The 13644-nt window shown below is 47.6% G+C and overlaps 1 protein-coding gene across 1 annotated transcript; it reads right to left on the bottom strand.

The window, feature by feature from the left end:
* Window positions 1–940: 940 nt before the first annotated feature.
* Window positions 941–12911, bottom strand: MYD88 (MYD88 innate immune signal transduction adaptor). Its single transcript, XM_031049842.2, has 5 exons — window positions 12533–12911; window positions 6902–7033; window positions 4690–4870; window positions 3567–3658; window positions 941–1304 (listed from the first exon to the last, which is right to left on the bottom strand). The coding sequence occupies exons 1-5, from the start codon at window positions 12876–12878 to the stop codon at window positions 1150–1152; spliced, it is 906 nt and encodes a 301-aa protein (XP_030905702.2). The 5' UTR covers window positions 12879–12911; the 3' UTR covers window positions 941–1149.
* Window positions 12912–13644: the final 733 nt, after the last annotated feature.

Here is a 13644-nt window from a genome sequence, read left to right as displayed (position 1 = left end):
AACAGCTGATGTGTTTTGGAAGGCTCTTAAAGGTAAAGCATTTAAGATCTGGATCCACAAAGATGCATAGCCCCGTTCCTGCAGCAACAGCAGCCTGCACTTTGTGCAGTAAGGACTTCCACAGAAAATACTATGTTTTATGAATTTCTACTAAAGGCAGGCTCTATTGTAAACATTTAATAAGAACGGGGAATGTAAAATATTGGTATGAGGTCATTTAATCAAAATGTGACCTGAGCAGAGAAAGGCACAACCAACGTCATACAACAGTGTGTCCTTGGTTTCAACAACTACTTAGAGCAAACTTGAGGGACTGCCTCAGAAAATACTAGTGACAAGGGATTTACCCTGGAAATGAATACAAGACAGGAATACTATGATAAAACTTGAGGAGAAAAACCTCCACAGAAAATACACCAAGCTCAGTAATTCTGCATTAGTTATAATTACATAGATAATTGCTCTAATTTTGCAGATATTGCTAAGCATAATGGGAGAACCATTCATTTCTTTAACAAGTAAAATACACTTCTGCTTTTGTGCAAACAAGGACTGAAGGATACTGTCTACCCTCAGAACCAGTGTGGGCCAGAGACTGCCCAGCAGCAGGGCAGGCTGGGACTCCCTGCTGAAACCAGCCATTCTCATGGCACTGGCCATTCACAGAGCAGGAAAGTAAGTCTGGAACCTCAGTTCCTCCAGATCACCAGGCAGCCATAGGGTTTCACTGGATTTAAAACCTTAAACATTATTATAGCCATTAAACAGCCTTTAAAATAATAAGAAATACTTGTTTAAGAAAGCCTGCTGTTTGAAACTCTGAGGGCTTATTAAATGCTTATAATAGAGCCTTCTTGTATTAGACAGTATTTAAACATCTATTTTCTGTATTTTCAGTGAAAGTGCTTCCTACACAAAATGCTGGATACTCACTGACTTGAGCAGGAACAGCCACAGAGTTGCTTTATTTCCCCTTCCAAGTTATGAAGAAGTACATGAGAAGATTCTTTGCTCCCGGTCACAGGCTCCAAACACTGACTGCAAGGATCCAGGCTCTGACTGTTCAAGATCCTGTGTGAAAAGACACCACAGTCCAAAGGCACAGCCAGGATAGAGTGCACAAGAACATCTCGCTCTTGTGACTTTGCATCACGGCAGCATGAGGGATTTTGCCAGTCTTGTCCAGAACCACTTTTTGGTGCAAGGATTGGTGTAGTCACAAATGGTAATGAACCGTAAGATGCTTGGGAACTCATTCTTCATGGTTTTGCACTTGACTGGAATCAGCCGTTTGAGGCGAGCACCTGAAAGACAGGTCACACAGGCAGAGGATCAGAGAGAACAACAGGCAGGTCCTGGATCCATTTTCTCCCCAGCACAGTACACATCCCAGGATCCACGCTTGCTCCCTACTGTGTGTCATCTCGTTACACTGCAGCTAGCTCTCACTCTGAGAGCAAGTTTCTGAATCCCAAGCTCCCTGCTAAGAACGTTTCACTCAACTATGGGCCTCATCCATAACATGCAGGGCAACTTGCAGTCATCCCAAATGGGTGAGATAATGACCCAATGCCCTGTAGATATAAAACAACAAAACACAGCTTCTCGTGGAACACAAACAGGTATATACAATCCTGTCTACTTCCAGGTATGCATAAAGAGAAAATTCAAGAGACTAAGCCGCTTCTATAAGGTCAGCTTTGCTGGGTTATCTCCATTTCTTTTTCTTCCTACTCTGATTTACTCAGATAGCCTGCAGATGTGTTCCAACAAGAGGCTGCAGGAATCACCCTGCAAACATGAACTGCTTTTTTCTGAGGCTTGCACAAGGTGAAAGAAATCTCCTCTGATTGGCAAGCAGCTCTTCTAAAGAGGAACATTCCCCTCTGTTCTCCATGGGGATGCCTGGTACCAGCTATCCTGTGCTGCCCAGCACAAGGGCTGATGCTCAGACCTGGATGAGGCAAGTAACGAAGATTTTGTAACCGCGATAGAGGCTTAAGTAATCCAAGCTTGGAGAACCTGCCAGAAAACCCTTCTGTGCATTAGTTACCCCATGCAAGTGACTGTAATTTCTGTAAGCCTGTACTCGCATGTTTTTACTGGTAGAGCTGAGGTCATTACATACAATGGACATTTCTTTTCCCATTGTTCTAATGAAAGGTATGATGCCAACAAAAAAATGGTCAGGAACTAAAAGAACTTTGCTACAAATCATGATGAGTGGGGGCTGATGCGACACACTAGGGGTGGTCAGTAGATTAACGGCCATGGTATGAAATTACAGTGTCAGGAAGATGGAGCTAATTCTGAGCTCCGCCACTGGCTTACAGTTAAACCTCTGGATGTCGGGTACCTCAACTAGAAGAGACTTTACATACAGACACTTCTACAGATACTACATATCCCCCATGGTACTAGGTTGTGCTGCACTTACTCCCCAGCACCATGCACAAGTGTAGAGTATCTGGTGCTTAGAAAAGAGCAATCTGAACAGACTTGACAGAAGTAAATTGATGGCTTTTCAATTCAGAACAATGTATGTAACAGATACTGCCTCTCCAAGTTGAACACTCATCCCATATTTTGTTTATGTATCCACAATACTCACAGATCTCTGAAAAAAGCTGCATGTTCATTACCTGCTACCCTATTCCCAGCATTTGCTCACACCCTGAACTGATTAGAATACTTCTTTCTTTTGTAGTTTATTTCCCATATGGATCTTGAAGAACTTCACAGAGATTATGGCGACAGTATCTCTGAAGCAAGCGGTGTTAGCTAACTTGACAGCTGGAGCACTGAATCTCAGACAACTAAGCTGCTCACTCACCATCACATAGAAGGTCAAGAGCAGGGCAAGAAACCAAGCCCAGGTCCCTGCCTGCACAACAACATTATAAAGACACCATTCATTTTAATGGCTGCTTCCAATCATGATTAATTTCTGATTGCTGAGTGAAGAGCATTACACCTAGAGCAAGCCCTGAGCCTGGGTAGATTCCCACACATATGAAAGGTATCATGCAATCACAGAATGATTTGGGTTAGAAAGGACCTTAAAGCTCATCCAGTTCCAGCCCCCTGCCACAAGCAGGGACACCTTCCAGTAGACTAGGTTGCTTTAAGCTCAATCCACTGCTAAGGATGGAGCAGCCACAGCTTCTCTGGGCAACCTGTACCAGGGCCTCACCACCCTCACAGGGAAGAACTTCTTCCTAATATCTCATGTAAATCTCCCCTCTGTCAGTTTAAAGCCATTTGTCCTTGTTCTATTCCTACATGCCTTCATCAAAAGTCCCTCTCAGAGGTAGGTGTATCAGTGGTGAGAACCCAGGTCTGAGACTGAGCTACCAGTTCTGTAAATATCAGTTATTTGTTTTCTCCTTTTTCACCCATATTTATCTCAATCGGTAGTCTCACATGTGAGACTACCCCTCATTCTACATTTGTGCAGTGCCCAATAGCACAGTGCCCATCAACCTCAGCTGGAGCTTTGTGTGTTACTGTAATAAAAATTGTAATGTTGATACACAACTTTAAAAGGGATTTTTGTGAGATCTTACCTGGGGAAAGGCTAAGAGCAAATTTGGTCTGAAAATCACATTCATCGCTTTCCAGGTAATCATCTGAAATGACAACCACCATCCTCCGACACCTGCAACGAAATCGTTAAGGGAGAAAAAAACAGAATGTCAACAGGGATGCTTCACCTTCTCGCTGCTAGAAGCGTGTGCTCCTCTGAATTGGAAAAATGAAACCGCCAGCTGTGTTCCAGCAGGAATGAACTACGGAGCAAGGACTGCTGGCTATGTGACACAAAACTGATGGCAGATACATGCTCATACACCAAAACCTGAAGAAACAGCAAAGTCCAGATTGTCTGTGCAACCTTTATTTGATCCTCTGTTTAGGTATTACAAACACACCCATCTTAACTACCTGTTTTCATGCTGCCTTTACTAACTGAGCTTAACAGGGCATTTTTAATATTAGAATGAACTGGACAAAGCTGTATTGTACTCACACAACAGTGAATTCACCTGGGTTCATAAACTGGAGCTTTATTCTCTGATTTGCTGTTTACGTTCCTTTGAGGTGCCTGGTTGTAAATTACATATTAGGCTCTTTATGGAAGGCTATGCTGTACCACAGCCAGAACAAGGCCTCACAAGGGTGTCTGTTAATGTCAAGCCGTATCCCTCTGAAAGCCTGATGTTTAAAACCCAAACACCTGCCTCAGGATTTGGAACTCCCTGCCTAGGGAGTTGCTTTTCTGTCCCACAGCTCCCACCACACCTGAGTCCCACATAGGTCTGAAGGATCCTGAAGTGCCAGAGCCAACACCAGTGCTGTCCCTGCGACATCCGCACTGTGAGAAGGAACTCAGCCTGGAGCTATATCAATTTCCAGATCAACTTCAAGGATGCGACTGCAGTATGTTCCAGCCAAAAAGGGATTAAATCTAAGCAGCATCACTGTAGTGGCACTTCCCTTGTGAGCACAATGAAGCAACATGTTTGGGAATGCTTTGGTCTTCCTGATTGAGCCAAGAGCACAAAATAAACTCCATAAAGACATCCTTGTGGATTTTTACTGCTTCACTGGCGCCACACTGCAGACATCATGGTGAAATGAATGTCATGTTCCGTTACACTCAGCTATCCCAAGCAGCCATGGTTCACTTACCTCCTTTCTATAAGTTCTCCACTGATGGACCACACACATGTTCCTGGCAAGACATCCCGATCAAATACACAGAGCTTCAGTTTGAACTCCGTTTGTTCCAGCTCCCTGATCATCTCCTGGACAAACTGAAGGTCTTTCTGACAGTAGCAGATGAAGGCATCAAACATCTCTGTTCTGTTCCCTGAAACCGTTACAAATGTAGCTGTCATCTACTATAAATGAAGTTAACTCCTGTAGTGAATTTCCATGAGCTCTCACAGACCCAGAATCAGGAGCTGTGACAGACAAGCTCTGTGCAACCTTACGAAGGTAATCTAACATTTTACCAAACCAGGCTCCTGTCTGCAATGGAGCTGGCCAGATGTAACACATGTCTGTGCCTTGACCACTTTGATTCACAGTCCAGGCTGTTCACATAACCCCATAGCTGCTGGCAGTGGCTGGGGAACAGTTGCTGAGATGCAAACATGCATAATCTGCAGAGGCAGCAACATCCAGCCCCAAGGAGCTGAGAGGAGACAGTCTGGGAAGAGCTGGAGGGAGCAAAGTACCACAGAAGATGCAATTCAGAGCTCTGGGATTTTCCTGGGAGTGTATACATCTAAAATATCCTTATGGCTCTGGGCCCTAGCTCTTTAGTTCAGGTCACAGAGAGTCCAGCTCCCCAACCAAAACCTTCCTGCAGGCCCTTCAGCAATGGCTTGATATCTGCTGTCCACTGAGGTACGAGCTAGGCCTTGGTATTTGGAACCTGCAGTTTTTATGGCTGTCAAACTTGGGTACCTGAAGTTATACCCTAAGTAAAAGGCCCTGTTTTACAAAGAATTTAATGGCTGACAGCTCCTGTTTATGTAGCAGTTATCCAAATATTAAAGTGCTGTATATTAAGAGCAATATTTTTCATAGTTAAGTGCCTTAATACTCCTGCATAGTTTCTCATTGTGTCATTTTCTTTCTGTATCAATGTCACTACCTATATTTTCAAGTTTTCACGCCAGTTAAAGCCTACGACAGTGAAAAAATAGGTCAGGCTCTAAAAGCTGCTGTGAAAAGTACCAACCCGGCAGGCAGAGCCAGCCCAAGAAGCAACCAGTCAAGCAGAAGGGCAACTGTCTGACAGGTCAATCAAACTGAGAGTACTGCTTTAGGGGCATAGTGTTAACTCAGGGGTCACATGAAGGAAAGCTGCCATGTACAAGCATCAGCACATTGGTCTGTGGTCATCAGGGGACAGTTAATGATGTCCCGATATACAAATCATAGAGTCAAAAAATGGTTTGGCTTGGAAGGGACCTCAAAGCTCACCCAGTTCCAACCCCCTGCCATGGGCAGGGACACCTTCCACTAGACCAGGTTGCTCAAAGTCCCATCCAGCCTGCCAGGGATGGGGCAGCCACAGCTTCTCTGGGCAACCTGTGCCAGGGCCTCACCACCCTCACAGGGAAGAATCTTTTCCTAGTATCTAATCTAAATCTACCCCCTGTCAGTTTAAAGTCATTCCCCTCTTGTCCTGTCCCTACAAGCCCTTGTAAAAAGTCTTTGTGAGAGGTGGCCACTGAAAGTCAGACTAGCCAAGGGAGCAGTGAAGAGGTGAGCTGACACATCTCCATTCACCTCGACTGCTGCTCCATCTGTCACAGAGCTTTACAGGCTGTGCAATTCCTCAGCCCGCAGCTGCATACACAGCCTGGCACACAGCTGGACACAGCTGTACAGGCAGAGCTGCATGCAGGGCCCAGCAAGCACACATTAATCACAGAGAACTTTGTTTCCTGCTTCCCACCCAGCCTGCTTCAAACTCTGATCCCTTTTTATCTGTGGTGGTTACATCTGCTGAAGACAGAGCAGCATAGCCAAGGCAATCAGCTCTAACATCCTCCCCCCTTGACACCAACCCACGAGGCTTTCAGCAGCTGCTGCTCTGTGACAGGCTGTGCTTAAGGGACATGTTTCTGGGAAGTCTCCTCCCATGTGCATGCAGTAGGCTCCATGCCAGCCTGTTTCTGGGTATGGTGTTTCCCAGGGTTGCTTTTCCTCTCCACCCTTGGTGACAGGAAAAATGGTGACTACCAGCTAAAGCAATCCAAGTTAGGAAGAGTCACAGGGAATAATTAATGCAAACAGGTTTTCTGCACTTCTCACAGAGACCTGCTACAGGTGATGGCAATTCCAGCATGAGGCATGAAGCAGCAGTGTAACCATGGATGCTTACCATAGGGATCGTCCCTGGTGGTGATGCCCATCAGCTCTGACGTCCTTGGCACACTGCTGTCTACTGCTGGCACCTGAAGCGGCTGGTCAGCCTCCTCCTGCTTCTTCTGTAAGTACTTCCTGCAGTCCTCCTCTGCAAAAGCACACAACCAATGCAAGACACTGCTGTGATAGTGGTTTTACACTGATGGAGTTCTTTAAAATGGGTATAGCTATTTCAGGAATCAGGGATATAAGAGGGAAACACCCTATCTGGGTTTTTTGGTACCTAGAATTTCTCTCACCCCTTTTGAACCTGTTGATGCTGCCTCCACCACCTCCTCTACTAATTAATTCCTGAAGCTCACTCTTGCTATTTACAGAAGTACTTTCTCTTATTCATTTTAAACCAATCTCTTCCTATGTCCTTAACTCTAGGATATTCCAGCACAGTTGTAAAAGCATGCATCATGTACAAAACGAGTCTCAACTCTATTGTCATACTCATGACCCAGCTCAACATGACCAGAAACCAACCATGTCCTGGGCTGCATCACCAGCAGTGTGACCAGCAGGTCAGGGGAGGGGATCCTCCCCCCTCTGCTCTGCCCTGGAGAGACCACCCCCCCCCCGCAGTACTATGTCCAGCTCTGGGGCCCACAACATAAGAAGGATGTGGAGCTGTTGGAGTGATTCCAGAGGAGATCACAAAGATGATCAGAGGACTGGAGCACCTCTGCTATGGAGACAGGCTGAGAGAGCTGGGCTTGTTCAGCCTGGAGGTACTGGGAGACCTTAGAGCATCCTCCCAGTGATTAAAGGGACTAACAAGAAACTTTTGTCAAGGGCAGGTAGGGAAAGGACAAGGGGGAATGGCTTTAAACTGAAAGAAGAGAGACATTAGAAAAAAGTTCTTCCCTGTGAGGGTGGTGAGGCCCTGGCACAGGTTGCCCAGAGAAGCTGTGGCTGCCCCATCTCTGGCAGTGTTCAAGGCCGGACTGGATGGGGCTTCGAGCAACCTGGTCTAGTGGAAGGTATCCCTGCCCATGGGAGGGGGGTTGGAACTGGATGAGCTTTGAGGTCCCTTCCAACCCAAACCATTCTGTAATTCTATGACTGTTATGCATTTTGGGGTATTTAACTGGGGGTTTGGGGATTCTCAATTAGAAGTCTTCATATTATCTGTTACTAAAATATATAGAAACATACTGGTTGATTCACACCACTGGCCTTTGTCAGCCAGAACTGCAGGTGACAACCATGAGTACATACACTCACCACACACAAGGACATGTAAAATTCTAGGGAACCCTTAAACAGGCTTTATATCGTGAAACCACCAGTGGAGACCCTCTATCTCAGGCAGTGAGTGCGTGCCCCCACTCTGAGATAACTGAAAGGCAAGCAGGCCTGTCATGTTCACAGCTTCCCAAACAGGACAGTGATGGACACAGCTCTATTATAAACTGGTTGTGTTTTAAAATGAATTATAAATCTAAATGTTAAGTCTTCAGAGAAGTGACAAGAAACCCTGCAGCGTCTGCAATATACAGCTGCAGAAGAACTTGAAAGTAAAAGGAGATCTGAAACCTGGAATTAACAAGATGAAACTCTCTAGAGCCTTCTCCTTTATGTAAGATTAGACAAAACCCTAACAAGTATCAACCAGAAAAGCACTGATCACTCAGAGGGTGAGACTGGCACACCTCTGAGATCACTGGTACAATAGCTGCAGAGTAAAGGATATTCTGGAAGGGCAGGATGCAGGTGACAACCAAGTAAGTGCTGCTGTAGCACAGCCCCCGTCAGTACTGAGCAGGCCTGATGGAAGCCCAGCTTCTGAAGCCTGTCTTCTGCTTCTGTCTCATAGTTTTGCATCTTGTGACTGGATCATCTCCTCTAATAAGGTGTCAGATGTGATAGAGGCTTTTCCTGAGGCTGAGGCATTCCCAGTGTCTGTCTCTTCCCCCTTCCTCCCCAGTCCTGCAGAAAAGAACCAGCCACATTCTTCACCAGCCAGAAGGTTCAGATTTCAGGTCTTGCCTCACTACAGGTCCCACCTCTCTGCCTGTTGCCCTGAGGTGTGCACGTTTTCTGTCAGCTAAGTTAGTGTCTTTAGAATTATGTCTAAAGCCACTCTGAATTGGTCACTGGGTTTAGAAGTTCCACATGAATGACTGGCATGCAAGCTCCACCTTAAACATGCCTTGTTTCCCAGGCAGTCATGTTCACAATCCAAAATACTGCTGAATAGGCAAGAATAGGCAATTATTTAAAGGCATACTAATACTACTGCTCAGTACAGAGATGTTCATTTTAAGTGTGCTTGCTCCGTGTCTTTTCTTCTTGCTTCTCCCCATCACAAAACTGGCACCAATGCTGCTGTGACCTGTGTTTTAATAAACTGGAGACCAGAAACTCATCACCACACCACTCATGGCTGACACATATTCTCTTTAACCCAAGTGTTCTCCTGATAGCATTGTGCTGTAATCTCAAACCAGAATCATACAGCAGTTTCAGTTGGAAGGGACCTTAAAGCTCATCTACCCCAACCCCCTGCCATGGGCAGGGACACCTTCCACCAGACCAGGTTGCTCAAAGCCCCGTCCAACATGGCCTTGAACACTGCCAGGGATGGGGCAGCCACAGCTTCTCTGGGCAGCCTGTGCCAGGGCCTCACCACTCTCACAGGGAAGAATTTCTTCCTAATTTCTGATCTAAATCTATCCTTTGTCAGTTTAAAGCCATTCCCCCTTGTCCTATCCCTGCACATCCTTGTAAAAAGTCCCTCTCCAGATTTCTCATAGGCCCCTTTTAGGCACTGGAAGCTGCTCTAAGGTCTCCCCAGAGCCTTCTCCCAGGCTGAACAGCCCCAGCTCCCTCAGCCTCTATGAGGGCTGCATAACCCCTCTTATCCCTACAACAAACCTGCAAGCTCGGCAAAGCTCTCAGAACAAACCACTGAGGCTTGTGGGTTTATTATAAGTGCAAACCAGGGGCCCTATCACACTGAAACTGCCAAAAGGTGCAGTGAACCTGAAGGGATGAAAGACATTCACTAATTCGGCATGGATTAGCCCTGAGCTGGGAACAGTGCCCAGCTGTACAGGTAAATGAGAGCCAATGGGGGTCAGAGATGACTTTGCAGGCCCAGAAAGGATTTATCCATTGAAGGATGCAAACCAGCACAACAAAGTAGCAAGAAACTCATCCAAGCTGAGATGTCCCATGTCACCCAGCATCTAACACAGCGCAGGCTTTACATTCCTCTAACAACCAAGCAGAAGTCTGAGGTATAGGAAAGAAAGAATAAAAACATGAAACCTAAAGTGCAGAATGATCAGAGAGAACAGACCCACTGTCAAGCAGGGAAATAGTGCTTCTATAACAGGTCAGGAAGAAACAAATATCACTGAGTTTCAGCAGGAAGAAGAGCATAAACCTGTTGAAGCAGAGAGCTTCACATCCCTAAAATGATTGTACAATGGAAATAAATGCTGAGAGAGATCATGGTCCTGCAAGTGTCTGTACTCCAGACAGTGCAGTGGGAGAGCTCCTTAACACAGCCCCAGTGTGCAGAGCTGCCAAACGTGGAACTATCAAGGCCATAGGGGACACTGATATTTAGCATCCCAAGCAGAGCCAGGATGGATCACACAATGACAGGCCAGGGACCTGGTCCTGCAGCAGAAACCACAAACCAAACACACCCTTTGGAGGCAAAAGAGTACCACAGAGTTGTGTTTAACAGGGATGCTGTGTCCCCAAGGAGCTCAGCTCATCTGCCTGCGCAAGGGCATCACGTGTCATTGCAGAGACCCCAGAGTATCTGGGATATCCACTGTAGGCAGCAGGTACAACACTGGCCTTATGAATGACCTATGTCCATCAGTCATCCTGACACCTCTCAAATGACTCGAAAAACCTTCGTGCCCCAGATCTGCTCCTCCTGCGATGAAAGCACAGACCACAGAAACTCGGTGCTCGTGTTTTCTGAGCTGAATAACACTGAGGAGTCCTAACAGTGCACAGAGAGGTACCCTTGGCAGCCGTGCATGAGAACGTGTGCAACCATCTTTTCCTCTTACAATCATAAATATCTCCAGTTTCTGCAAGAGCTGGGAGCTCCAGCAACAGGTCACAGGCCCTACCCGCAGTCATCAGCCAAAAATACTGTGAGGAATGGCCATGCTGGGCCAGGCTGGGTGTCCATCTACCCCAGCATCCGGTCTCCAGCAGTAACCAAAACTAGATGCCATGGGGAGAATGTAAGGATAAAATAAGCATACACTGCTTATTTTCCTAAAATTATCTGTCTTGTAGGTATAATTTACATCTATTTTTATAATCTACCTATCAGATCATTTGTAGTTGAGGGATTTCCTGAGTCTGGAGCACTGTTTTTGTGTTGAATAGCCCTCAGTGGGTCTTTTTTCCATGAATTTATCAGTCTCCTCTTATCAGCCTGACCTCTCACCAGACCAAACTTGTGACTTCCCTGAAGCTTAGGCTCCTCCCTCTCACTCTAATGCTGTCTGTTCAGGCTCTGACAAAGACCATCCACCACATTATGAACCTCTGATGAGGGGATCATGAAGCACACTGATTTGGTTCTGTGTTTCCCAAAACTGAGGCTCCAGCATATGGTCCTCGGTAGGGAGAACAGCAGGAATACAGGGAACTCCCCTATTGCTCTGGGTCAGGCTCTCTACAGTGATGAGTTTCTACATCTTCACTTATCTCCATGAGTAACAGGAAATGAAAGTTATTATTTCTTCATCGCCAGCCCAGGAAGCTGTATTATACAACACAGGCCTGCGATAGAGTCTCCTGCTTTGAAAATCCTTTGGCAATGAATTTCCCCTCTGATGACAGCCAACTTCCCTCTGAATTTCCGCGATCATGCAGAATACAAAGAGTCTATACAGAACAGTAAACACAACAGCACTAGGACCTTCATACTGCTCACTCACCTATCAATTTTTCCGTTTTCTAGGAACTCTTTTTCCCTTCCTTTATCCAGTTAATTATTTTTCCTTCCATTATCCAGTTCCACACATCCCTCACCTCTCCCTCTATCTTCCTATCACATTGGACCCGCACATGGCAATTCTCACACTGTGCAGTGTCAGTGTAAGATGCCTCCTGGCTGACCTGGCCCAAAGCATCCTTTGACACACAGATCTTTATTATTGAAGGTTCTGCATAATACAGGGCTCCAGAATACTTTGCAGGGCTTATGGCTAGTGGAAATAGACCGTATTTCTCCCTTCTCTCCTGGAAGCTGTGCTAGGTTCTGATGAAAACACCGAGGAGGTCGCTCCGCGGCCTGGGAAGGGATTTTCAGCTTGGGCAGGGTATTTCTTCACATCCCCTCTCCGGACAGAGCAGCAATGCCCGAAGCAAGCAGCATCCACTCCCTCCAGGCACCGAGCTCAACTGGGCCCTGCCTTGGTAGAGGGTGCCGAGAGCCTCACCTAAGCGAACCCTAAGCCCGACCCACACCAGCCCCGCACAGAAGGCGGCAGGCTCGGCCCTGCTCCCGCTCCAGCGCGGCCCGCGGACACCCATCCCCATCCCCGCCGCCCCTCAGGCAGGGCCCCACGGCCGCCCTGAGGGAAGAGGAAAGGGAGCTGCCGCCTTGCCTCACCCACGCTGCCGGACAGGTCAAGGAGTACGTCGTCGCGGCCGAGCCGGCGCAGGAGGTCGAGGAGGCGGCCGACGGTGGCGCCGCCGGGGCAGCGGCACTGCCAGTCCTGCAGCAGCGCGGCGGTGGGGTCGGGCTGCGCCTCCAGCCGCCGGATCTCCAGGTACTCGCAGCCCAGCGCCTCCGCCAGTGTGGTCCAGTCGGCGGCCGCCGCCGCCCGCGGGTTGAGGTAGAGGCTGAGGCGGCGCCGTAGGCTGTAGTTGAGCGCCACCATGGGCATGGCGTGGAGGTCCGGCGGCGGCGCGGCGGGGCTGGAGCCGGGGTCCGGGCCCACCGGCGGCGTGGCCATGGCCGCAAGGCTCTCGCAACTTCCCCCGCCCGGCTCCGCGGCCCTTTCGCTTCTCGCCTCGCCCCGCCTCCCGCCGGGCTCTGCCCGCCCTACACACCGCGGGGTGCTTCGGACCGCTCCCTCCTTAACAGGGACCTGCGGCAGCCCGGGGGTGGGGGAGTCAGAAGAGACCCTTCTGCGGTCCTTAGGGCTGTTCTCGTCCGTTCCTATACAGGCCGGGCGTGACGGGGCTTTGAGCAACCTGGTCTAGTGGAAGGTGTCCGTGCCTGTGGTTCCTGGGTTGGATCTGGATGAGCTTTAAGGTCTCTTCCAACCCAAGCCATTCTGTGATTCCTTGATGAAAATGGACAGGGAACCATTCTAAACTGATTTGGATGCCGAGTACAAAACACAGTTCTCAGCTATGAGCTGAACAGTTTCCAGCTTCCAGGCTGGTACCAAATGCAACCTGATGCTAGAGGGACTCCAGGGCAGTTTTCAAGAGGAACTTACTGTTTCTCCAAAGTACTGTAGGAGACACAGTAGGAGAACATCCTCTGAAGTCCCCCTCTGTCTATGGATCTCTGTGGAAATGAGGAAGACAAAATATTCCAGTAGCAAAACTTTTAATCTCATGATTGGTAGTTTTAAAGCTTTAGACCATGAAAAATCAGCATAAGATTATTAGCATAATCACTAGAAAGAGTTCTAACTGAACACCTGCCACATAAACCACCATCTGCTCCAGTTTGTAAAGGGAGGTAGAAATTTAGCTGTCACAGCCGTA

This window comes from Melopsittacus undulatus, chromosome 1 (genome assembly GCF_012275295.1).
Source record: "Melopsittacus undulatus isolate bMelUnd1 chromosome 1, bMelUnd1.mat.Z, whole genome shotgun sequence".
Classification (NCBI taxonomy): Eukaryota; Metazoa; Chordata; class Aves; order Psittaciformes; family Psittaculidae; genus Melopsittacus; species Melopsittacus undulatus.
This window is presented reverse-complemented; position numbering and strand designations above follow the sequence as displayed.

Coding starts and splice junctions, on each gene's coding strand:
- MYD88 (XM_031049842.2), bottom strand. CDS start 12,878: ATGGCCACGCCGCCGGTGGGCCCGGACCCCGGCTCCAGCCCCGCCGCG. Junction 4,871..6,901: donor CACCAGGGACGATCCCTATG/GTAAGCATCCAT, acceptor TAACGGTTTCAG/GGAACAGAACAGAGATGTTT. Junction 1,305..3,566: donor TGCTCTTAGCCTTTCCCCAG/GTAAGATCTCAC, acceptor CCTGTCTTTCAG/GTGCTCGCCTCAAACGGCTG.